Here is a 24,303-nt window from a genome sequence, read left to right as displayed (position 1 = left end):
TACACTTTATTCAACAAGGAATTTAACATTAATATTGATGGTTTATTTATTGATCAACACAAACTTGAGTACACTTTTCAAATAACTCTTCAACGTCTACTCTTGATTCGAGCAATCATAACTATCGGAAGTATTCCATGCAAACAGCTTTGACACAGAACTAGTCTTAATACAGTGGTCTACTCTATTATTCTTCTGCTCAATGCCAAATATCTCCTGGATATTGGCGCATGCGTTAAAGCCTTTTCTTTCTTTATTGATGTCAAGATTGAATTTATAAACACGTGTGTGTAATTCTAGAGAATTATTATTATTTTTTATTTATATACTTTAACACACTTTAATTATTAAACGGAAATTCTACAATGGCGAAACTTTGTTTGAGTAAGTAAATATATTGTCGACTAATTATGCAATATCAATTCTCTCAACCTAAGTAATTTAACCTAAAACTGTTCTAGTATTCACATAAAATAGTATTAAGGTAAACCGAGTTTTGTATAACGTTTCTGAGTTTTATAAAACTGGCTTCAAAATTATTAACTTCAATGAAAATTTATATCCGCATCCTCATCATACTTAGCCTAAATTTTATTGTTTGCAAGCATGTATTTAGATCCTAATCAATAATGTATTCAAATTTGTAAGTGTAGATCAATGGCAAACGAATCTGGCGTCAAGTTTTTGTTTTGATTCAAATGTGCTTTTCCAAATTCACCTTTCTGTTCTATATTAATTTAACCTATCCAATCAACCCTAAACTTTTGTCTCCCATTCAAGATAACTTTTACACATAATATTGTGAAACTGAGTAGGCCTAAGCTTGTTCTGTTCGTGTATAAAAAACAGAATTTTGTGAACCTGGCTTCAAATAAATGTAATTGAGGACTTTAGTAAATGAATGTATTTCGCGCGTCCCCAGAATGCTTGTTATTTTATAGTTGCCTCCATCTTGCTCGTATAGAGAACATGAGTTGGCTAAAAAATCAACTTTTCTAAATTTTCCCAAAAGAAATTCATATATTCTCCATATATCTTTGCTCAACCTCTATCATATGATCTTTACACAATATTATCATCTAGACGCAAGTGCTAGCAATTTTAGGTTATGTGTTCTAGCCGCGACAACTCCAGCCACGCGGCTCAAGCATGGTCATAGTCGTCGCTAAGGAATTGCACCTTCAGACGCCCGTATAGTTGAGGCTTAATGAACATAAATAAAGGTGCATCGTCTTTTTTCCGTTAGGGCTACTCTTTAATAAGTTTATAAATAAAAATTATAACAATTTTTAAAAAAGGTAAGCCTACTTGGATTTCTATTTTAAGTTATACTTAAGGTGCATTTTTTTAGCGGCAACTCGAGTTGCTTGGTTAGAGCCGCCACGGCTAGAGCACACAGGATTGCTTTCTCTAAGGAATTTTGAAGTCAGGAGAGCAGCTGCTTGTAGTGCATTGTGTGCTAAAGACTGGCAGTTTACAAGATATTATACGACTAAAATATTTCAACTGCAAGCAATTCGAGGCAATGTTGTCATATTCACTGTTTATTATAATCATGTGTCTTGCAGTCGCTGAATTTTTCAAGCGTTTGTTGTCCTAGTTGATATCATTATGGTGAAACACCATTCAGCCGCTTCCCTTGATATTAAAACTCCTAAAGCCAAAAATGCGTTCTTCCGACTTAAGCTATTGAAAAATTAATTTCATTTATTTCTGAGAAACATTCTCGCTTTCACCACCTACTTATCTTTACAATCAAAAAAGCTTCTAGCATGTCGAATAATTCATGTTTTCAGCTCAAAATGTCTTGACATCCACGAACATAACCATTCATTAAAACATAATTAAGGGTCGGATAAAAATGATCCAGACACAATAGTGAGGAGACATTCTTCAATCTCATTATTTTGATGTCAAGTTCTTAATCATTACGACACATCCCATAATTCTGAGAGAAGAGATATTCGAAAGAAAAACATATTTTTGCGATATTTTCAATTTCAACTAAAAAGAATGAAATTCCTTTCTCATTTTTCAACCCTGAAACATAGGTAGCACCACTGGAATATCGGGGAGGATATTCTACAAATACTGTAATTCTGTGGTTGAATTAGAAATTTAAGAAGTCGCACTTCTCGAAGGGCCAAGTCTCAACTTATGTTATACATACTATAATATGGATCAAAGTGTAACAGATTATCAAAATTTGTATTGATTTTTACTATCTTTAATTTCAGAAAAGAAAAGTAAACGAACACCTGCCAGACTACGGTATAAAATTGAGAAAAAAGTAAGAGAACATAATAGGAAGTTGCGGAAAGAAGCAAAGAAAACTAAAGGTTAGTTTTCAAAGATTTAATTTTCCATAATACTTGGCTTCCTGTGATTTTTATTAGTCCAATAGGCTAGCCACGTGGCCACTAACGGTAGAACATGCATGATACACAGTCGACATACATTGCTGTGTCATCACAGCTGTATGCTAATTACAGTGAACGGAGCAACGCATTTTAAGGTTAGGTTTCTGTATCTCCGAATTCTTGTTGGTTATTTTTTCTTCGCTGATCTATTTGAGGTTAAATTATTTCTCTATCATTATAATATGTAATTTTCCAGTGGATTATTATTTATTGTTTATTTTATGTTAAAAGCCTCTCGCTGATGACAAAACATGCTTTATGAAAACGTGTGTTTGTAAGATAAACATGCATGTTCTACCATTAGGGGCCAGCTTAAGGCCATTCTCACTATCTCGACTTCAACCAAGACTAGTAGGCTGATATACCGTATTTGCTTGCGTAGGATGCGCACCCCATAAACGAGAGTGAGTCGTTATTAAAAAAATACATATTTATTATTTAGGTAATATTGAAGCTCTTATTAAAAACATCGTTCAATTATCTGAAAAATAATATTCAATTAACGCGCATTGTTGTATTTAGAAGTTAGCATTCATTCAACAATTAGGAAACAGTCATCGTTGACAAACTGTACATACCGGTATTGTATCTCAATTTTCTCGTTGAATTTTTAGAAAAGTGCGCATCGTTCATGAGCAAATAAGGTATAACTTGTGATCAAATATTGACGTCACTGTTTCATTACTAATTGCTTCAAAATTGTTCATACATATAACACTACACTCGACAATGTTTCCAGTAACTGAAGCATGAAAGGTGCATTTCAAGTAAAATGTTCAACTTGAAAATATTTAAAATTTGCTATATATTATAAAAGATACTCGGTAGTATCGGTACTGGTGGAGTACGGGCGAAAACCCATACTGTGTGGTTTTCGCTATTCATTTTCTGAAATTCTGTATCGAAATCATGTGCATTACATGACCCCCTCATCATTTAAGGAAATAGAGTTGGATTCGAAATGGCGGATCCAAGATGGCTGACCAAACTTTTGAAGCCACAGAAAGTTTTTTTCCAATTCAAATAGGATCCTCAATCAAACCTGTTGTTGAAATATCCTTTTAACATAAATATTAAGCTGCTTACATAATTCTCACCAACAATGTACCGGTCTACCACACACCTGTCTTTTTAACAAATTAATGCACTCCTTCATCCAAAATATTGCTTTGAGATCAATTGTTTCTTGCTTTGTGTGAAATTATAATCGTAAATTATGTTATTAATTGGCAAATCGAGTTTGGAGCAAGGCAAATAATGAAAATTTTCATCGCACTTTTTCAGGCAAAGTATCAAAAAAACCTATACTAGTTCCTAACATATGTCCTTTCAAGGAAGATATTCTGAAAGAAGTGGCGGAAGCCAAGGAAAGGAAAGAACGTGAGAAGAGGGAGAGAAAGGAGTTACTTAAAGCCGAACGAAAAGCTAAAATGACATCAGAAAAACTTGAATCGCTTGTCATGAATTCAGAGGCGCAAGATATCGAAATGAAAGAAAATATCAATATAAATTTGAGTAATCCAAGCAAGCTCACAGTTGTTGAAAAAGCTAATAATTCGACTCGAGCATTTGGAAAAGAATTCAAAAAGGTAAGCTGTTTTTCTGTTGTTATTTTAAGTGAGTAAGAAGTTGATATTGAAGTAAACAAGTATCAAAAATTTTCATTTCTCTTGACTTTTAGCTTATCATTGGATCCACAATGAAAGAAGCCCACTCTATAATCAACTACGGAGGATGAGAAATTGTACTGCTTTATAAAGTTTTGCAGGATATTTTGAGCTCGATTTTTTATCAACCTAGAGTGACTAAAGGTATATTTATAAATTTTGTATCAACCAATTACAATAAACAATACTAGAAACAACCCAAATAGTAAAAAATCTATAATTTATTGATGGCTCTTACACTTCACATCGTAATTTATCTAGGTAATTGATTTTGGGTTAGTGGATATTAATGGAAAATCAGTTTTTGTAGGAAATGCTATGGTTTTAACTGAATCATAAATGTTCATCAACTGATTGAATGATTGCATGAAGTTGAAATAGTGAAACGTATTCTAACAATATTGATAGCTGTCTCTCCTAATAAACTATTTTAAGACTTGTCAGTTTTAGCTAACTATTTCACAAATATAATGTATAGAAAATATATAACCTTTGTTAATGAATCGTCTTGTGAGATGGAAGCTAATTTAATGTATTTTGAATAGGTGGTTGAAGCAGCCGATGTAATTCTGGAAGTGGTGGATGCTAGAGATCCGCTGGGAACAAGGTGTGAACAAGTCGAGCAAGCAGTCAGGGACTCCGGTCGCAAACGATTGATCATAGTACTGAATAAAGCAGGTATAGTTCATATTCCACTTCGTTCTTCATTTTAAATGAGACAATATATTCATTATAATTATAATAAAATCTGTGACAGAATTTATTTAACAATTCAATACAGATTTCAATTACATTTATACTAACAAGAGATCATGTTGTCCTTTTAGGCCTACTAGTTTTATTAAGAAACCACCATAATAGTACTATACTACCATATTGTAGATTTACTATAGTGGATTGTCAAAAAATTGAATGGTTATCATGACAGACTATCCATTTTCTTATTATTTAAATGAAAAGTGCATAGCCTACATGTATGAACGACGTGATTCTAATAATTTTTTTCATTTTAATATTGAGTATTGAAATTCTAATCGTAGAGTAGAATACCATACAGCCTGTATTCTTTCCTTAAATAATTTGACTTTTTTTTAATTAATCACTGTTATCTTAATAATATTATATTATAGTAAAATTCCTTCTAAGGAGTTATCAATATTAATCTATACTTATAAAATTCTTATCTCATTCACTCACTCACTGATCACGATTTCTGGAAAACTACTGGATGGATTGCAACAAAACTTGGAATATAGCTTCCCTATACGTCCTTGGTGCTCACTAAGAAATCTTTTGGCGATATTTCAACTCTAAGGTGGTTTTTAAGAGTTTAAAGTTTGTCTTTTAGCATGTATATTCTTCTTCTCCCAATCTCTTAATTATAATTGAAAATGTCCATATCATATGTTACTATAGAACTATAATCTAGAGTGAGTACCTCTTCGAAAAAGTTGTTAACTGGCAACTAAATTAATAATTTTGTCAGATTAGCATTAAGTTGAGACTACTTCATTAGGTTGGCAACAAGTTGAAGAACTAATTGAAATGCATTTATCGAGAAAAAATTGATTGGGCACTGCTGCTTCAATCAGAGCTATTCCTGGGAGTGTAGATAATTTTCACTTTCCTTGCCTTATTACCATGGATAAGGAAAGTATTGCTTTCCGAAAAAAATTAAGGTACCCCAATTTCTAAATTTCTATATGTTTCAAGGTCCCCTGAGTCCAAAAAAGTGGTTTTTGGGTATTGGTCTGTATGTGTGTATGATTGTATGTGCGTCAGTGTACACGATATCTCATCTCCCAATGAACGGAATGACATGAAATTTGGAACTTAAGGTCCTTATAATATAAAGGATCCGACACGAACAATTTCGATCAAATGCAATTCAAGATGGCGGCTAAAATGGAGAAAATGTTGTCAAAAACAGGGTTTTTCGCGATTTTCTCGAAAACGGCTTCAACGATATTGATTAAATTTATATCTAAAATAGTCATTGATAAGCTCGTTGTTGTTGTTATTGATCAGTCATTGATCAACTGCAACAAGTCTCATATCTGTAAAAATTTCATGAGTTCCGCCCCAGCTATGCAAAGTTTGATTTTAGATTCCCAATTATCAGGCTTCAGATACAGTTTAAACAAAAAAAATGGGTTAAAAAGATTCAGCATGAAAATCTCTACAATCAATGTTTTGTAACATTTTCACCTAAAATTGAAAATAAGCTCGAAATTCGAGAAAGTGTGATTATCCAATTGCAAACTGTTGGCAACTGTTGATTCTATTAAATGATTCACTATGAAGAGATAGCAGACCTCGTATGTCTCCAGCGTTATTGTCCTGTCACCAGCTGGCTCAGATCTTTGTTTATAAGTAGACTTGAGATGCGCGTGAACGCTAGCGTCAGGTGATCAATTCTCATAACGGCAAGGAAAGTTGTGTGAGTGCCCACACCAGATTTTTATTTTTCATAAAACAAACTTTTATGACGGGAGTTGCCTCTATCAATTGATCCTATTCATCAAGAATAATTTTGTTTGTATATCTAAACAATCTCGATGAAATTTTAATAATTCAGTATGATATATGGAGGGTATTTTCAAAACTTCAGGAGTGTCCGTTGTGGAATCTGTTTGCGAAGAATGAGAAAATTCGGCCAAAATTTAACTTGGGCGAAAAAAGGGATTATTTATTGAACGGCCATTGTTGCTTTTCCTAATGTAAAAATATCTTCCATAGAAGTAAGGCGCTTTTCCCATGAATCAATTATTCCCAAACATTGGTTGTTTTACCAAAGATAATAGAAGGTAGCTTTTGATAAAAATATTGGAGAACTAGCCGTCAGGCTCGCTTCGCTCGCCATATCAATCTAGCCAGGGGGCTCCGCCCCCTGGACCCCCGACTGGATCGTCCAAGAATAAGATCAGCAGGCTCGCTTCGCTCGCCTGCATTTTCCATTTGAGCATTTTTATCATATGTTAGGACAATCCAGTCGGGGGTCCAGACTAAACGTCTGGCTAAACGGATATGGCGAGCGAAGCGAGCCTGACGGCTAGAAATATAATATTCCCAAGATTGAAGTAGCAGTGCCCAATCAATTTTTCCGCGATAAATGCATTTAAATCTCCAACTTGGTGCCAACCTAACAAAGTCAACTCAACTTAATGCCAACCTGACAAAATTATTAATTTAGTTGCCAGTTAACAACTGTTTCGGAGAGGTACTCTATCTAGATTATAGTTCTATAGTAACATATGATATGGAAATTTCAATTATAATTAAGAGATTGGGAGAAGAAGAATATACATGCTAAAAGACGAACTTTAAACCCTTAAAAACAACCCTTAGAGTTAAAATATTGCCAAAAGATTTCTTAGTGCGCCTCTAAAGGGCCAACTGAACATACCTACCAAATTTGAACGTTTTTGGTCTGGTAGATTTTTAGTTATGCTAGTGAGTGAGTGAGTCAGTCAGTCAGTCAGTGAGTCAGTGAGTGAGTGCCATTTCGCTTTTATATATATAGATATGCATAACAGTTCGTTGACTGTCAGTATTCCTCATTGATACCACCAACGATCCCCATTCAAACAATGCTGACACATTGATGTGAATCTTACTATAATTTGTTTACTTTAGATCAGATGAAGATGATAATGTTGTGTTGATCGCTGCTGTTTCGATTTCAATCATGTTTGACATTTTTGCTTTTGATGCCAGCTGTTATTATTATTATGTGAAATAAGCTCTCATTGAATGAAATCATAATATTAATTGAAGTCAATATATTGTACTAAGAAACCAATTTCAGTTTGAATATGTGTGTTTGTGGATATGACTGTATGTATGTCGGACGGATCTCGAAAACGGCTCTACGACTTTGATTAAATCAGGAATATAGTGGGTTTGCGACAAAAAACTTACAAACGACAAAAACAGGTCTTAATTCTGGGAAAATTCGCTGAAGTTCCTTGAGAAAGGATTATTGGTCCCTCAAGTAGCAGCTGATCAGAAAAAGTGAGCAAATAAAAAATATTATAATAGCTGTAGTTTTATAATAGCTGTAGTTGAGTTACCAAATGTGGCGACCTTATTGGCTAACATTGCAGTATTCATGGAATATCTGGAAGAATAGGTTCAGAAAGTGACCGGATGATAGCAAAAGAAATTTAAAATCGATCTTTCCAAACATATGGTTGTTAAATGTAATGCTCATTGTGAGGTGATAGAAATGTGACTAATTTCTTCAGCTTCTGTTGTATTGGTTGCTCTATGTTTGTACGCAGCCATGGCCTTGAGAGAGACAGTTGCACTGTCTGTGAAGGTCAACGTTAGTAGACAGAAGGTTGATCACTCACAGGTGTAAGATTCGAAGTGGTGGGGGGAACACCAGCGTGACGTCACAAGTAGTAAAAATGTGATGGAGTAACCACACTGAAAATACATTCAAATACATCGTCGTTTATTGCCCTCAAGATTTACCTAGAACTTGAAAATTCTCCATACTTATAGCGAATGAATCACCGATTTTGATGATGTTGTTTAATATTTCAAGATCATTCAACTTGTATGAACAAAATGAAGTTGAAAGTTTTTCAAGAATCTAAAAACGTGACACGAAAAAGTTAATAAGCTGAAAAAGCGTTAGTAGACAACGTTATACTATTATAATTTCAGATTAACGCATAAAAAATATTGATAAACCAATGCATTACAATAAACAGATCCCGATAAATTTCGTTCATATAAAATGCACTGAACACATGCTGGTATCGAGCACATGTTCTACGAGAATCAAAATATCTCATCCATCCCCGAAATTCACAAGCCAAACTATAAAATATAAACACGACCTAGAAGATGAAGAAACCTTAAGGGTTTGAAAAGAAAAGTTAGGAGGTGGGGTTTTTGCTTTTATATGGCAAAATGCTTGTACTATTTAGATGTTTTGATAATTATTGTAAGGCAGAATCAAAATATCTCATCCCCGAAATTCACAAGCCAAACTATAAAATATAAACACGACCTAGAAGATGAAGAAACCTTAGGGTTTGAAAAGAAAAGTTAGGAGGTGGGGTTTTTGCTTTTATATGGCAAAATGCTTGTACTATTTAGATGTTTTGATAATTATTGTAAGGCAGAATCAAAATATCTCATCCCCGAAATTCACAAGCCAAACTATAAAATATAAACACGACCTAGAAGATGAAGAAACCTTAAGGGTTTGAAAAGAAAAGATAGGAGGTGGGGTTTTTGCTTTTATATGGCAAAATGCTTGTATTATTTAGATGTTTTGATAATTATTGTAAGGCAGAAACAGAAAGCTTGCATGTCAGAAAATGTTTGTGTTATATAATTTGACTATACGTCACCATATGATTTTCAAGAATGCGATATTTTGCCTACTCTGTACTACAGCCTACGTCACGGCTGCAGTTCCCCCACTCCAATTGCATTTCAACTAAAATACTATAGATGAGTGACCAACCTTCTGTCTACTAACTTTGTGTGGAGGTGATAGAAATGTGACTAATTTCTTCAGCTTCAGTTGTATTGGTTGCTCTATGTTTGTACGCAGCCATGGCCTTGAGAGAGACAGTTGCACTGTCTGTTATTTCATAATATGGACTAAATATCACGAGAACCAATCAGAGAAGCCTTCTATTAAAAAACCCTGCTCTAATTAATTCTCATGAAATTTAATCCTGATTGAAATTGAACAGGCTTTTGTGCTACTGGGCCTGATATTTTCATGTTTCAAAATCAGCTAAAATCTAAATCGAAAAAAAACATAATATCAGCTGCTCCTATTTCCTTTCATGATATCATTACATGACACAAGACAAACCTATTGATATTGATAGATCACAAGTAAATACTAAAGCTGCGTTTACACCGGAGTTAATAACACGAGTTTTAACAAAAAGTTATTAACTTGACTAAATCGTCAAAAGTTTCTCTTCAAAAAAAGTTAATAACTCATGTTTCTAACAGAAAATTCCTTGTTATTAACATGATCTTGTTATCAATATAATTGACTTCCATATGATTTCATTTAACGAGAGTATTCATATGATATAATAGCCGGAATAAAACGCAAAAATTGTCTTCAAAATACTTTAAATTGAAACATGTGTGATCATTAACATAATGATCTTCATCTGATCTAATGTAATTATAATGCGTTTACACCAGAGTTTAAAACAAAAGTTTTCAACATAAGTTAATAACTTTGTCACGTGTTTAGTCTGCAGCTGTAGTTATTAGGGAACAGCTGTAGTTGTAGGGTAGTAGTTTTTTAACGTATAGTTGCGGGGAAGATAGTAACCTGTTATTAACAAAAGTTAATGCGATAAAAGAGGCTTTTGTTATTAACATAACACATTTCCTTTGATCTTTACCGACTCTCGATGAATAACATAAATTTTGTTAATAACAAGGAATTTTCTGTTAAAAACACGAGTTATTAACTTTTTCAAGAGAAATTTTCGTCGATTCACTCAAGTTGACAACTTTGTATTAATAACTCATGTTATCAACTCTGGTGTAAACGCAACTTAACATGATGTTATTGACTTTTGTAATTAACATTAGTTGATAACAAAAATGTTAAAAACTTGTTTTATTAACTCCGGTGTAAACGCAGCTTTAAGTTGTCAATTTAGATAGAAATTGAATTGAGCTAGTTCACATTTAAATTTTCATCCCTAAGCCTCTGGTTTCAAGCTAAGATCAAAGAAAGGAATCATATAATGGTAGTCAATAATCAAAGTGATTGAATAAACTCTATCCAGATTTATGCAAATTTACATTAAAATGATCCCACTTTAATATTTATGATAATAAAGTTTAGGACATGAGAAGTCAGCCACAATAAATGTTATACTAAAAACACTTCATTCACATGAGCTACTTTTTAAATGAATAAAACAATATAAAATCTTATAGCACCCTTTATTTTTAAAGAAACTTTCAAATAGTTTAACAACTAGTTTCGGTGATATCCACCATCGTCAGGCTATAAAATAAAATAAAATTCAATAAATGATTACTAATTGATACAAAATGAACATATGCTTAATTTCATATGATTAATTTATTTCTGGTTAAAGTTATTAAATTTCAATTTTAAATTTATATTTTATTCATTCACTTTTAATTTTATCAAAAATAGGATTATTTAAGTCAAATTGTATGATATTTATTAAATTATTCCTATTCAATTTTGCAGTTTTATAGATATAAAATTCTTCTTTTACGTTCAATTTATTACTTTCATTACCAATGCTTAATATTTTCATATTAGAATTTATATTGGTATAATTATGATTATTTTCAATTAAATGCTCAGCAAAGCTGATTTTTGAGTAGCATTTTTTGATTTTAAAGCCTGAATATGTTCATTAAACATTTACTTGTTTGACCAATGTAAAATTTCTCATAATTACTGCATTCCAGTTTATAAACGCCTGATTTTTTTAATTGTTCCTGTTGTATTTTTTTATTAGAAATCTTCTTTATTAAATCAAAAGCATTATTTGTTGTTTTGTATCCTAAATAAAAAATTTTTGCGAATGTCTTCCTATTGCCTTATTGAGAATAGTGTTGTATGGAACACAAATATATTCCTTATTTTCTGAATCTCTATCATTTTGTTGATTAATTTGTTTATATTTTTGCTTATATCATAGGAATATTTATTTATCAATCTATAAATCATTGCTCTAAATAAAAAAAATTAAAATTTTAAAAATATTTATTTAAATTTAATAACTCTAACCAGAAATAAATTAATCATATGAAATTAAGCATATGTTCATTTTGTATCAATTAGTAAAAGTTTATTGAATTTTATTTTATAACACCTGACGATGGTGTGATATCTCCGAAACTAGTTGTTAAACTATTTTAAATTTTTTTCTTTTAATAAAGGGTGCTATAAGATTTTATATTGTTTTATAAATTTATGTTATACTAACTATTATGAATGGACTCACATGTATGAATGGACTTCCATGGAAGAAAGAATCAGTGGATTTGCTGCTTTTACACTTTTGGATAAGTGAAACAAAAAGTAAACGACAGGCTATTCCAAAAATTCCAGATTAAGCGAGATCCATGGATACCAGAGTCATGAAATTCAGAATCAACTTAATTTGGAATTTAATCTTCTATTGCATCAAGCAAAAACAAAAACATGATCACTGCTAATTTGATAACTGTCTACGGGAAATATTAATTGCCAATGAATAAAGTCGAGGTCTACTCTTAAGCCCCGCCCAATATTCTAAAAAAATCGCTGCAATTAGACTACTATTCTACAGAGGACTTCCAACATATCAATTAATTATTTGAATGATTTGACTCAAAAATTATTTACATGCCAAGTTGTGGCCTAATCTCAAAAACTATTATAACAATTTCGGTAGAATTCAGATTATAAATGTTTCACAAAAATAATCTTATCTTTTAACTCCCGTAGCGAAGCACGGGTGCCCTGCTAGTATATTAATATAATAAAAATCAAGTTTTATCTCTGCACACAACAGTATATATAATAAAATGAAAATAAGACATTTTTAACTTACATTATTACAGTGACAAAATATACAGCTGTACCTACTCATAATGAGTAGGTTTGTCTTTCAATTTTTCAAAACGTGCTGTATTTATGAAGTTTCAATTGATTGTTTTCATCATTCATTCTATTGCTTACGTCAAAACACAACATTCAAAATTTTCAAATTAAGTTACTATTCCTGGGTCAAAAATTAAGTGGTGAAGTAGTGATGTGCGATTTCATTACCTAAATATCGGGGCACCGAGCTTCGCTCGTTATTTATTTATTGATAAACAGAACACTATTCTTTAAAATGATTGGGAAAAGACTAACAGGCACAGCCCAAAACTGTTTTTCCCCGAATATTGATTTATAAACTATAATTAGTCCAAAAAGTAGGTTATGTTCCATACACTTGAATTCTGGGCCAATTTTCAGTCCAAACATTTGAAAACAGAAAATTTCCAATTTACAAACCAAATTGTATAACAATATAACACTCGCTAATCACTTAAAACTGTAAAATAATGATTAACTTTGGAAATTATGGTATACTCTAATTTAGAATGATATACCATGTCATGTCAACAAATCAGATTACTTTGATCAAGTTGATTAAAATTTCTAGATACTATTTCTCGTGAGAAGCTGATTGATTACACTGCTGAACATAATTCTGTCTCTCCCCCACACAGACACTCGCATCTTCTGTTATCGACAGACGACAAAATTATCATTTGTTTTTCTAAGGATGAATAATTATTAAACTTTTCATGTCCTTCAGAGAGTTTTCCCAGGGATGAGACCTAGTGCAATCGAATTTTTATTTCATAAACCAACTATGTTCCAAATTTCATGAAAACCGTTACAGCCGTTTTTGAGATCCGTTGGACATAAATAACCATATAAATACAAAAATTTCTCGCTTAATATGATAGGAATATCGGGGCACCGAGCTTCGCTCGTTATTTTTATTTATTGATAAACAGAACACAATTCTCTAAAATGGTCGTGTTTATATTTTACAGCTGGCGGCTATACGTCAGCTTATGAATTTAGGGGATGCAATATTTTGATTTTCCACAGAATCACTTGCTCACTTTCTACCATCCACAGACGACGAAAGTATCAGCTGTTTTAGCCAAGGATGAATTATCCTTTTAGGGCCGTTTGCACAGTATAGATTGCTAAACTCGATCAAGTTAATCGAGTTTAAGTTAATCTGAAAGTTTAAACTTGAATCGGTTTTCTCAGTGCATTTACTGATCCAGTTTAAGTTAAACTAGTTTAGCGTTAAGTTGGTAATAGAATGTCATCGTTTATAATATCAGGAAGGCTGATTTTTACAGGAGATTTGTTATTTGTTTACAAACCATCAGTAAATTGAGGTTATGTAGCTACTATTTCAGTATTTTCTTGTTCAAAATCCACAGAGCTGTAAGCTGTACGGTTATAAAAGTGAAAAGCGATCAAGAAATTCTTTAAAAACTTATGTTTAGTTGGCACCAGAAAATATATTTTAGAATGTAAGATAAAAAAGTTATTTTGTTACGCTTGAATCTACTACGGTCTTCCACGTTTATTAGAAATCTCTCGAAAGCATTATATCTCAGTTATATGTGTTATTAAAAACATGTTTTCTAATCGAAGACCACTGTTGAAAATTGTCTTAATTTCTATCAAGTGGTTTATTCAATCAAAATACTAAATTGGCAGTTGCTTTACTCAAGCAAAACCGTTAAAAAAATTCTCTATCCCAGAAATTTAAATTATTTTTTTTTGCCCAATTTTTCTCAGTTTCAAAATTTCTTTGCAGTCATCTTTATCAATCGCATTAAAAACTTCTATCAATTCCTCCATTACAATTATTTTTACATTCAAATAATGATTCACTATAACCTAAATTGATAATAATTATCGTCTAAACAGAAGCATTAAAAACAACAGTCGAAAAATAATTTACTATCAGCTGTTTCCCCATCAAATCTTTACAGATGTCAAGTTAATCCAAATTATTTGGTTTAAACCTCCTGCTTTAGAGGTTTGAACTTTCCCAGAGTTTTAACTCAATACAGAGTTTAAACTGATACTATGCAAACGGAATTTTAGTTTAAACAAAAAAAATCCAGATTTGGTTTAAGCTTTAGCTTAAACTTACACTGTGCAAACGGCCCTTAATGTCGTTCAGCGAGTTTTCCCAAAGATGAGACCTAGTGCAATCGAATTTTTATATCATAAACCTACTATGTTCCAAATCTCGTGAAAATCGTTAAAGCCGTTTTCGAGATCCGTTGAACATAAATAACCAGATATAATAATATAAATAGATATAAAAATACAGAAATTGCTCGTTTAATATAATAGGATAATACTTTGGACAATATCAGCTTTTTGACAAAATTTGGGAGAGAAATGTTACAGGCTCAGCCTAGTTTTTCCTCCATTGTCATAATTATATTATGATTGTAGTGTTTTGTACAATAAATAAATAACATATTGGTAAAAACAGGAATCATATTTATTCACGTTTTTTTCATACGATAAGGCCTGTACACAATGTGAATAAACTATCAAGATCTCTGTCAATGATGTTATAATAATTCTGATTTTCAGATTTGGTTCCGAGGGATATCCTGAATAAATGGATAAAATATTTGAGGCATAGCTTCCCAGCGGTTCCATTCAAAGCGAGCACTCAGTCGCAAGCAAAACGTCTGGGACGTCAGAAGCTGAGGAAGCAAACGCCCAAAGAAGGCTTACAGGTGTCTCAGTGCGTGGGAGCTGAACTCCTCATGTCATTGTTAGCCAACTACTGCAGAAATAAAGGAATCAAAACGTCTATTACTGTTGGAATCGTCGGTAAGTCGCTCTTTCTCCTTCTAATTATGACACCAGTTATGTCATTATTCTTCTTTTCCAAGTAATTATTTTATTTGTAAGAAAACATTTCAGTATTTTTTAAAAACTAGTCATAGATTTTATTTCACAATTCAGCTTGCAATTTCAGAAAAACTCCGTTTTCTTAATATTCATTCTTACTTTTTATGTTATTGTTCCAAAGTTCCATTCCATTCCTTTCCGTTCCATGTACTCGAGAATACAACAATGCAAAACTGCTAATATTGTAGTTTCAGAAGAATTATCGTATATCTTTATCGATTACCTAAAAAGTAGTCGTCAACTCACATCATCATCCCTCTCACTGATCTCTCATGACCTCGCCATGATCGTGTGACGTCCTTTTGGGGTCCCTGGCTGTGACGTCACACTTGCAGTTGTAAATCTTGTAATGAGTCCTCGGTGTTGAAACTTGAGACTTGGAAATATCGGAAAAAAATTTATCCGAACACCAGACTAAGAGCCTCACTACAAGATCTTGCTTGTTTGTCGGAATCGCAGGTGGCGTAGTGAATATAAAACTAGACAGGTCGAGCAAAAACTCTGATGCATATAATTTGCGGGACTGTGCCTCTAATAAATTACGAAAGATTATGATATGCACACGCATAAGCCTAAACCTAGCTCCGCAGTGCAGGCTGGATGCTTGGCTGAATCGGACTAGGCGCTGAGACAGCAAATAATAGCAGCGTTGGTGGGAATGCGAGTGGCCGCAGTAACATCTTCCACCCAGCAATGGTCGGCGTAGTTCCGCCTGGTGGACAGACGAAAGATCAATCCAGTCGGTTATTTGATCCCTCCAGCCAGGCTCAGCCAAGCAGCCGAGACAATAGAACAATGGAGTGACGGTCTTATTCGCGTTCATCAGCAGTTTTCTTTCTCACGGCTATTTTGATTTTTGTACTACCTATAATCAATAAAAACTCCAGTCACCAGTAAAAAGTTTCCAGAAACGTGGTGTACTACCATATTAATGACTTTTCATTATGATTTTTAATTATTTAAAAACATTGTTGACATTCTGAGCCTTCAGGCTAAATTTGGGGTCGCTGAGAACGAATCTGCAATCAGAATTTCTCTATCACGAAAAATAACGAAAAAAACCCAGCTGTTGATCTTCCGGCAACCGTTAATAGTCATCCTGCAATGCGGTCGAAACACTTCCAAGCCAGACACCCATCTCAAATGACAACAACGCCAAGCTGTAAGAAACCATCCTGCACTACGGCGCTAGGTTAAGAGCTTATGTGTGCATCACCCTCAGTATTATTATTATGTGAATTGCACAATTCATCTATCTTTAGCCATGTTCCATTGTATTCAAAACTTCTGTGAACTATTGGTTGTCACGGTTGCACTAAGTTAATTTTATAATTTAATTTAATTTCTTTATTGTGTAATATTACTTTTGAATCTTACCGCGCTATTATTATGATGGCATAGAAAAATTAAGTTGGTATGGTAATGATTGAAGGTTACTTTGAGAAAATAAATTGGAATAATAAAAGTGAATAAATAAATAAAACAATTAAAGATAAATAAATACAATTTAATTACAATATAAATATTTAAAAGAAACTGATTCAGTCAAATTACTTATTTTATAAAACTTTACATTGTGTTGAAATAGATACTTATAAATGTTCAAGATCAATAAATAGAGTAATAAATTAGAGATGTTAAAGTTAGAAAATGAAGAAATAAATTTAAATATATATGATATAAATACCTGAAAAAGTGAGGTTAGTTGGTTTTTCTGGCGCCAATAACTGGCTGACTAGCTTCTCGTTTTCTGGTTTATGTTGTGGGGAATGTTTCAGGGTGAGTTTTGTCCAATATGTTTATAAATTGTTCAAATGATTTTAAATATTATATTATTAAATATAAATATATTAAATTATTAAATATTATAATATATAAATATAAATATTATTAAATTTAAATATAATGATTATTAAATATATTTGGTGAAGTGTTTGGAAGTGATTTATTTGGTACCTAGTAACGAACGTTGCAATTGATATACAAATTTTCATTCCATAGGCCTTCCGAATGTTGGAAAAAGCAGTATTATTAACAGTTTGAAAAGGAAGCGTGCATGTAAGGTTGGGAGCATGCCTGGTATAACGAGGCAGATGCAGGAAGTGCAACTGGATCAGAAGATAAAGCTGGTGGACAGCCCTGGAGTGGTGCTGACTAGTGGAGGCACTGCGTTCGACGCACTCAAAAATGCTTCCCGGGTAGAGCAGCTCCAAGATCCCATTGGTGTTGCTACCGTCATACTTAGCAGGGCTACTAAACAACAGGTTTGTTGAACATGTTTCTTACCTCCCAAGTGGTAAAAAAGGAATCATGTTTCTTTGTGTCATTTTTTTAATGATTGAGAATAAAAATAGGAATGATCAGATATTATGATATGATAAGGCCTGTACAAAATTGAAATGAAACATCAGGGTCCAACTTTTTTTATAATAATAATTTTTATTAATAGAGATAACAGGTTGAAACCTATTTTGCCTAATTCACACAATACAATATTTTCAACACATTATACAATTTGAAATACAAGATAAAAAATAAAAGAATTATTCAATAATTTGAAAGAATACAAATAATCACTGAAGTAATCATAAACAATAATAATTGATTATAAGAATAATCAATCAATAAACAACATGAAGAGTGAAAGAAAGAATGTCTGTGTAAAACCAAAATTGAAAGGAAATAATTAATAAAATAATAATAGAAAATAGTATAAAATTAGAACACCAATTACAAAAAGACAGATGCTACCCAACCAAATTATATGAGATCTTAAGGAATTTGGAGGGTGAACCAGAAGACGTCTAAGCGCTCCGAACAGTGATTGAATCTTAAAATAATAAATATTCTAAGATTCTCTGAACTCTATTTAGAGGGGAGCTATAAGACTTACAGTTCTAGAGCGCGCTATATGAAATAAAAAACCAGAACGGCGAGCAATGGTATTAACATATATATTGATTTTTGATAACAAATAGGATCAATCTTATTATTTAATAAAAATTATAAAGAAAAGTAAGTGATTTGACATCGCGTCTTTCTTTCAAAGAAGTAATATCGAACTCATTTTTAAGTGAATTGGAAGGATAATCAACTTTTTCTTTAGATTTGAACATTCATTCCAAAAACTCAAATAATAATAATAATAGAAAGTCTCATATGGCTTGTATTCATGACTCTTTACTGGTAAAAATGCATTAGAGTGACATTAGTTCTGCGGCTCAGCTCATTACACTAGAAATAGGAATTGGCGGGTAAAACAATAATAATATATTTAGAATTGAGAATTAGAGGGAGTCCCTGTCAGCAGAGGAACAGGAATGGAGAAGGGTATTTAGATCATTTTGTTTAGAAAATCCTACGAATAGATGTTAACAGATAATCGATTGATCAGATATTATTATTTAATTGGATTAAGTGAATTCATAATTTCTTTTTTTCAATTCAACAATTATTATAATATATAATTATAACCCTTAAAAACCACCCTTAGAGTTAAAATATTGCCAAAAGATTTCTTAGTGCGCCTCTAAAGGGCCAATTGAACATACCTACCAAATTTGAACGTTTTTGGTCCGGTAGATTTTTAGTTCTGCGAGTGAGTGAGTCAGTCAGTGAGTGAGTGCCATTTCGCTTTTATATATATATATTATATATACATACATACATGCATATATATATGAAGATTCATTAGAAACAGCAGTTAACCAACTGCTGGGATATTATTACTTTATAATAATTATTTCAAACATCCAATGACAGCTATATCAATAGAACTAAGGACTTCTACATTCATATATTTCTATTCTGTACTGAGAAGCTATATTACTGCCACTATTACTTTATAGTTTACCGTTAGCTATTGAGTTTTGGCCACCTTAATTTATTTAAACTAGCAGTCAACCCGTGCTCTGCAAGGGTCGAATTAAAAACTTGACCTTCTGGAATCCTGAAGAGTTCGAAATATCTATAATCATCCTCTGTAAATTGAGAATCAATATGCAAAATTTCAAGTTAATCAGTCCAGTAGTTCAGATGTGATGATGCGTCATTCGTGAATTTCCTATCCCGTGCGTGAATAAGCCAATATTTTTTCCCTTTATTATATTATAGATGACACTTGCTCCATGAATACAAATAACTATGTTTCCAGATGATGAATATGTATGACATTCCATCTTACGACACACCCACCGAGTTTTTCACTGCCAAGGCAAAGCGTCATGGACGATTCAAGCGTGGAGGAATACTTGACTTGGAAGGCGCTGCTAAATCACTAATCGACGATTGGAACTCGTTAGTACTATTTTCACAAAATCAGTTTTTGAGTAGTTGGGTTATAGCAGTAATCAGTAGTAGTTAGCGAAGCCTACTGTTAAGCCGGGTCCATACTGAACAAAATTATGTTCGACAAACTTGTTTGTTGAAACAGTTTGGGCACATTTTATTATGTTTGACAAACAAGTGTGGATGCATCACCAAACAAAATATTTATAAGTAGAGAACAGGTTTTTATGTTTTACAGCAAACACTGAAAATGTTTGGAAATAGTAATTTTTTGTTTGACAAACAATGATTGTCCAAACTTTATAAAATGTTTGTCCCTGAGCCCCTCAACAAACATGTATGTCGAACATTTGTTCAGTTTTGACACTGCTTTAATGATAGAGGGTTTTTGAGCGCTCATTAATTAACTGAGTCACAATCCATTCTATGATTAATTTCATGATTAACATAATATTTCTTTATTTTGATATTGACAATTTCCCAATTTATTATTAATTTATAACTATGAATAATTTAGTTTGAAGTAAGCAAACTATTCTTCGTTGAAATTGTCCTATTAATTTTAGTCAAAGTCAAAATTTTAGATCATGAATTTGTGCTGTTGCTTTGAATAGTTATACTTTCAATATTTGAGAATGAAAATTATTGAATTACGTGAATTAAAGCTATTTACAATTTCTAATAATTTCGTTGTGAAAGTTGAAGCTTATCTCTGATCAATTTCACAGGGGAAAAATTCGATACTACACAGAACCACCCGTAGAGGAAGGAACAGTGCATGTATCAAGTGCCATAGTTGAACAACAGGCAGCTGAATTCGACCTGGACAAAGCCGCCTATGAAACCATGGAAGTGAATGTGTTGGATAATCTCAATGACCTTCAGTCCAAGGTCACTTCAATGGATGAAGATAATCAATCAGATGTGAGTTGCGCTTTACTCTTATTCACATGTTCACAATGTGTATTCCACTCTCAAATGGGTTCACCTAGATACCACATCATTTAATGCCCCAGGCTATTTTTAGCGGTTGGCTTTTTTCAACTTTTTATATCTTGGACTCCCTCACTTTCATATCTGGAAGTGTGTGGTGGTTTTGAATTACTTGTGCTAGTAAATTGAGAGGTGAAAGTGGAAGTTTATTACCTAGCGTTTCAGTAGTGGTTACCATCGTACATCATCATCTACATCATTCGTCCTATTACCCACGCATGAGAATCATCTTTAGCATGAAATCTTCTCTTGTAAAAATCCTATATTGAAATTTTGTTTTGTAATATACAGTTCATTAATTATCGAATCCATAACTCTTATCTCATAACGTATTTTAAACTAATAGTCCAGTCAAATGGTCGTTTTTCAGGAAACAGCCCCGAAAGAATTTTTCTCGACGGTTCTATATGTATTTTGGGGCGCTGAATTCGAATCTGAAATTTGCTGACACGCCAGAGGGCGGCTTCACACCCAAACCTCCCAAAAACCCCCAAAATTTCGGACTTTTTTCAATTTTTCCATTTTATCTCGTGAACCTTGAGTTTCTCAAGAAAAATCATTATCGACAAAATTGAAGAGAATATGATTTCCAATAAATTGAGTGGTCGCGCAGGATTCTACCGCTTTTGGTTCCGGAGCTACGAATTTTAAAAAAAGGGGTATTTTTTAAGGGGATTTCAAAATTATGCAAACCTACCACTTCTACCCTATATAACATGGATATTTTTCTAGTATAGATAAAAAAAAACCACACATCACGTGAAAGAACAATTCATTATGAACAGGATTCCTTAGGAATTTTCGTATCTAGTAGTGGGGGGAGGGGGGATATACCCAAAAATAGAAAATCATGTTCTACAGCCAAAATACAAATTTTTCATTATAATACCTTTTCAAGGCCTCACTAACAAAAATACATATTTCAGCTGAAATCATCTCACGCGGGTTATTTTCTATGAGAATCACCCGTTAGAAACATTTAATTTCAGTATTTCCTAGTGGGGGGTATGTCATAAGGATACGTCAAGGATCAAAACTTTAAACACTTATAACTTTTGACAGAATGATCAGTTCTCCTCGTACTACAGCTCATTCTTCTCAGCTCATCAAGGCGGTTCAAAATCATGTATCATAATTGAAATTTGATGAAAAAATAAAAAAATCCACTTTTAGTGTATTTTAGCCCCTATTTGAATACACAGAAAAATGGCCAATTTCTATATTCAAAACTGTGTATCTCGGTAACCCGGAATGATAAAAAATGGTACTTGGTCTTGATTTAAAGAACAGAATCTCCTCGACAGTAAAATCGCAGAAAAAATGAAAATGATAATGATCATTTTTTCAATTAGCTGTAACTTTTAAACGGTACTGAAATCAGGAAAACGATTCATGGGAGCTTTTAGAACATGTAACTCTCTTGATAATACAGTAGAGTGTGCAAGTTAACACGATAAGAAAAAATCATTAGGAATCAATTACAGTTTATAGTCTGAGGTGAGTAGTTTGGGATCATGGTACCTTGGATTACCAAAAAACTCGAATTCCACGAAAACAAATTAATTTCTCAGAAATTCATTGAAATTTCATCTAGAACTTACCATTTTTTACATGAATATTTGAAAATAACGATCACTTTATTATCCCAGTGATTTGGTGCTCAACTAGAGCTGTAAACGGTTCTACCTAAACCGTACCAATCAATAATCAGTCATTATCATCCCCAACGCCTACTTGAAAATGTCTGTTTTTTAAATACCTAGGATTACCGAGGCTTGATTTATTTAAATAATTTTGTAATAGATTAGCTCATTTTATTATCAAATCAACCTGAATATTGAAGATATCACAGTGATGAATGCTTGTTTTTCTCTCCGATGCAGAATAGAAATTTTGTCATCACCACTGAAAACACCGATGTTCTGGAAAAAAGAGAGGGAAGTAACAAGAAGAAGAGGAAAAGAAATAGGAATAAGAAGGAGAAGAGACAAAGTTTGGATAAAAAAACTGAATTGGAAGACGAACAGACACTTCTCCCAGGCAACCAGAAGCTAAAAAAACTTCAAGTTTTGGCTCAGAAAAAGCAGAGGAAAGAAAAAGCAAGAAGAGGTAAGGAAACATGTCAACTTTCAATAAATAATTTGAAATAGTGTTGTTTCTTTCATTTGTAAAACGTTTGTTTCGCTTAGCGAACCCTTTAGGTAACATACTCTAGTACTTGAGACGCCTCTGAAGACGGCCAGTTTGATTCTCATACCTAATCTCTATTTATGTCCTTTATTTCAACAAATATCATTTACTTGATAGGTAATTATGAAAATGATTGGGAGAAAAGAAATAAGGCAAACCAAAAGCTAATTCTCTTCAGAATTTTCAAACAATGACAAAGTCCGAAAAGAGGTTAGATCTTTACAGCTACCAGAATTTTTAATGTAGATGTATGCCAAAATTTGGTATACAATTTATTAATACAATTTTAATATTCCACTCAACACTAAATTGAAAAATATTGACTCATATTTAAGAAAATTTAAGACAAAAAACGAAAAACAAACTTATCTTCTGAAAATTTAGTGCTTATTGTAAACCAGAATGATTTCTGCTCTTTGCAACTATGCTGATCTCGATTCCTTTTTTAGTCTTGTTATGCTCTATTAAACGGCAATTTTCTTATCTCATTCCAGAGCGAGAAACATCAGCCCTAGCCAATGTGCTTGAGAATTGGACCCTAACAAATGATTCTTGATTTACCTTGAATCAAACTTTGTAAATAGTTTTATATAAATAAAATTTCACTTCCTACAACTGTTCTCATTCATTTCAATAAGTCCATAAAAAGCATTAATAAGTGATAATAAGATCTTTTAACGCTCATGAAATGATTGATTTAGTTTACGTTTATTAACTGGTTTCATTTTTAATTAATAAAGAAATAATTTCATAGTACCCTTTTTTAAACTTTTATATAAACACATAACACACACTAAAATGAACTCATTTTAGAAAAAAAAACTTGAAAATGGCTTGAAAGCCAAAACTAGTTGTTATGCTTTATATAAAAAAGGGTACTATGAAATTATTTCTTCATTAAATAACAATTCAACTAGGCCTATCCCTATTGAAGTTCTTTATTAGGGTTTGTTCTCATTTGTTGTGAGAAATGAATAAAATTCTATTGCTATGATTCCTTGAGATGACTCGGTAAAGGTTGCTTTTATTTCATCGTTATATATATATATATATATATATATATATATATATATATATATATATATATATATATATATAGTAATCACCTTTTGTTGGCTCCAACCAATTCCATAGTACTATTTACCGTTAACCACAAATCTTAAATACATGTGGGCTTTGTTTATTACATCAATTGTTCACAAATTGTCTTCAAGAACTTGTGTTATCAATTCATATTAAGAATTATCTT

At 32.4% G+C, this 24,303-nt stretch overlaps 1 protein-coding gene across 1 annotated transcript; it reads left to right on the top strand.

The window, feature by feature from the left end:
- Positions 1-233: 233 nt before the first annotated feature.
- Positions 234-23,662, top strand: LOC111047182 (guanine nucleotide-binding protein-like 3 homolog). Its single transcript, XM_039439850.1, has 10 exons — positions 234-384; positions 2,238-2,339; positions 3,705-4,009; positions 4,633-4,765; positions 15,258-15,503; positions 17,586-17,848; positions 19,738-19,880; positions 20,600-20,795; positions 22,748-22,973; positions 23,549-23,662. Exons 1-10 carry the CDS (start codon positions 366-368, stop codon positions 23,608-23,610), a joined length of 1,695 nt encoding a protein of 564 aa, XP_039295784.1. The 5' UTR covers positions 234-365; the 3' UTR covers positions 23,611-23,662.
- The last annotated feature ends 641 nt before the right edge of the window (positions 23,663-24,303 follow it).

This window comes from Nilaparvata lugens, chromosome 1 (assembly GCF_014356525.2).
Source record: "Nilaparvata lugens isolate BPH chromosome 1, ASM1435652v1, whole genome shotgun sequence".
Lineage (NCBI taxonomy): Eukaryota > Metazoa > Arthropoda > Insecta > Hemiptera > Delphacidae > Nilaparvata > Nilaparvata lugens.
The sequence above is the reverse complement of the archived record's forward strand: the minus strand, read 5'-3'. Positions and strand labels throughout refer to the sequence as shown.

Coding starts and splice junctions, on each gene's coding strand:
- LOC111047182 (XM_039439850.1), top strand. Junction 4,766..15,257: donor CATAGTACTGAATAAAGCAG/GTATAGTTCATA, acceptor TCTGATTTTCAG/ATTTGGTTCCGAGGGATATC. Junction 22,974..23,548: donor GAAAGAAAAAGCAAGAAGAG/GTAAGGAAACAT, acceptor ATCTCATTCCAG/AGCGAGAAACATCAGCCCTA.